This window comes from Mus pahari, chromosome 1, assembly GCF_900095145.1.
Source record: "Mus pahari chromosome 1, PAHARI_EIJ_v1.1, whole genome shotgun sequence".
In the NCBI taxonomy this organism is placed as follows: Eukaryota; Metazoa; Chordata; class Mammalia; order Rodentia; family Muridae; genus Mus; species Mus pahari.
The window spans coordinates 81,844,548-81,846,974 of NC_034590.1; the positions used below are offsets into that span (position 1 = coordinate 81,844,548).

At 50.1% G+C, this 2,427-nt stretch overlaps 1 protein-coding gene across 4 annotated transcripts in view; it reads left to right on the top strand.

Annotated features, from left to right (window-relative positions):
- The first annotated feature begins 200 nt into the window (after positions 1 to 200).
- Usp47 (ubiquitin specific peptidase 47) overlaps positions 201 to 2,427 on the top strand; it is an 83,415-nt gene continuing 81,188 nt past the window's right edge. For 3 of the 4 annotated variants that reach the window (XM_021219841.2, XM_029548178.1, XM_029548189.1), the window contains exon 1: positions 228 to 477. In XM_021219841.2, the coding sequence (XP_021075500.1) occupies positions 439 to 477 (39 nt within the window). In that variant the 5' untranslated portion in view covers positions 228 to 438. Of the gene's footprint in view, positions 478 to 2,427 lie in introns of all 4 variants that reach the window. The other variant, XM_021219849.2, reaches the window with a different exon arrangement.

Here is a 2,427-nt window from a genome sequence, read left to right on the forward strand (position 1 = left end):
TAGGGAAAAGCGCCTCCACCGGCCCTCAACCAGCGGAGTGTGGCGTACCCCGGGGCTGAGCAAGAGGTGAGAAGAGCCCGAGCTCGCGACGGCCGCCTGCCTACCCCAGGCGTCAGGCGCCGGGCCGCGCGCCCACCGCGCCGAATTCTCGCGAGAGCGGCGGCCGCCATTTTTCCATTGATTGCCGCGGGCCGGGGGAGGGGCGGCGGCGGCGACGGCAGCGGCGGCGGCGGCGGCGGCGGCAGCGGCAGCGGCGGCGCCCTGGGTCGGTGTCTGCGCGCTGGTGTCTAAGGCCTGAGCGGAGGCCTCCGCAGTTGCTGGAGCGCAGGCGGCTGGGAGGATGACTGCCGCCGCCGTTCTCTCCTGAGACCCAGAGCCGCCGCCACCTCCACCAGTCCCCCGCAGGCAGGGCGGAGACGAGCGGTCGGAGTCTGAGCGATGGTGCCCGGCGAGGAGAACCAACTGGTCCCGAAGGAGGTGAGGGGCCGGCGGGCCAAACTAGGCCCGAAGCCTGCGGTCCGCTCGGAGTCGTGCAGGCCCCGGGCGGGAGGCAAGGCTAGGGCCGGGTGGCCGGTGGGCGCGGCGGGCAGTTGGAGACTGCGGGTTCCCGGGGCCACGTAGCCCAGGGAGAGCCCCGGTTGCCAGGGTCTAACGCCTCAAAGACTGGCCCCGAGGAGTTGGGTCCTGCTCCCGGGGGTCGGGGGGAGTATTGCGGAGAGAAAGTGGCCTTTGAAGTCCAGACTTCACACACGTCCAGCCGAGAGAGTTAAGAGATCGTTTCAAAGAAAACATTCTGGAACAGTTGCCCCGTGGGCAGGACGGGGTGACGGTGCTGCTTCTGGGGTTTGACAGCGTATAGCTTACCGGGCTTGTGAAATCGACACCTTAAGTTGAGATCTGTGGGAGGGCAGACTTAACTGTTAGAGAGTTGTCGCTCTCCCCACCCTCCCAGCCCCCATTCCCCCTCCTGTTACTTCGTAGTACTATTGGCCAGCCTAAATGGGGCCTACCCAGGATCAGATCGTTGAAAAAGTAAAGTGGGGCTTGAACGGGAAGGTAGGAGATAGCCGAGTTAATTTTACCATATGGAGAGACGAAAACGTTGTTTTTGTATGGAATTTTAGTCTTTTTCTGGTGTTGCCAACTTGGGTGACTTAAATTCTTAAAAGCGAGTGACATAAGACTCCCGGACTTCTTGGCTTCCCTTGAACAGTCAGTAGTAGAAGATTAAAGGTAGGATCCTGCACTGGCCAGTGGATTTCGACATATTAATAGTCCGTTGGCTTTATAAATATCCTCAGCATATTCAAACATGTATTTTTAACTGCTGATCGTCAGGCTTAATGCTTTGGACTTTTATATCTCATATACCTTAAATAGATGCCAAGTGTTAAGTTGAAATTAGCATGGTAGGATTTTGATATTCATACACGATCATTTCGGGTTCCTAAAAGTTTAGGTTTTGTTTGTTTGTTTTTTAATTGTAACAATTTGTTGCTACACAGACAACCCCTGGCACAATGCAAAATGACTTTATTTTGTACCCGAATACTTAAAATTTCCCATCTTTTCTTAGGTGGATAATAAGTTGATATGATATCTAGGGTTTTGTTTTGCCGTTTTGAGGTAGGATCTTACTATGTGGACTTTGAAGTCCAGACTTGGCTGGCTTGTAACTCACTTGTAGATAAGCTGGCCTGGAAATTCTTAAGAGATTTGCCTGTCTCTGGCTCCCTGTTGCTGGGATTAAAACTCAGTGGATTGCCATTTTGTTGTTTAAGGCTGAGTTGTGTGTGTGTCAGTATTTATCTGTCAGGCATCACCAAGTCTCAGGACAGCAGATAAGCATGAATTAAAGATCTTGCCTCTGGAACAGTTTCAACAACTGAGAGTTGGGAAGTGGGGAACATGAGTCCTCCTATGGTCCAGTCCAGCATTTTGTACTTTGTACTAAATAACAAGGAAGGAAGTAATTAATAGGTTTTAAGAGAAAGCTAACCTTCATTTCCTTTGGTGCTGGTTTCCAATCTAAGAAACACAATTAAACCTTAATTTTCAACAGTTAGAAAAATAGAACAATAAGTAGAACCCTGCATAAGATTATATTAATAATTCGGTTTGTAGAAGTCCTGATAGAGATGTGCACATATCCTGCTTTGTGGGAACTTACCTGTTGTCTCAAAAACTGATACTGCAATGCTAGTTTTTCCTCCAGGACGATTGAACTCTCTCTTATGTGAGGAGATCTCCCTTATCAGATGAGCCTAACTTTTTTTTCCTTCTGGATTTTATGCTTTATTTCCTGTTCCTGGCTTTCAGTACTTTATCCACAGTTCCTGCTTCCTGTGACATACATGGTACTGCTCTTGAAATGCAGACTTTTTAGCCAGATAGTGGTTTTGGTTGTTTTTTTTTTTTTTTTTTTTT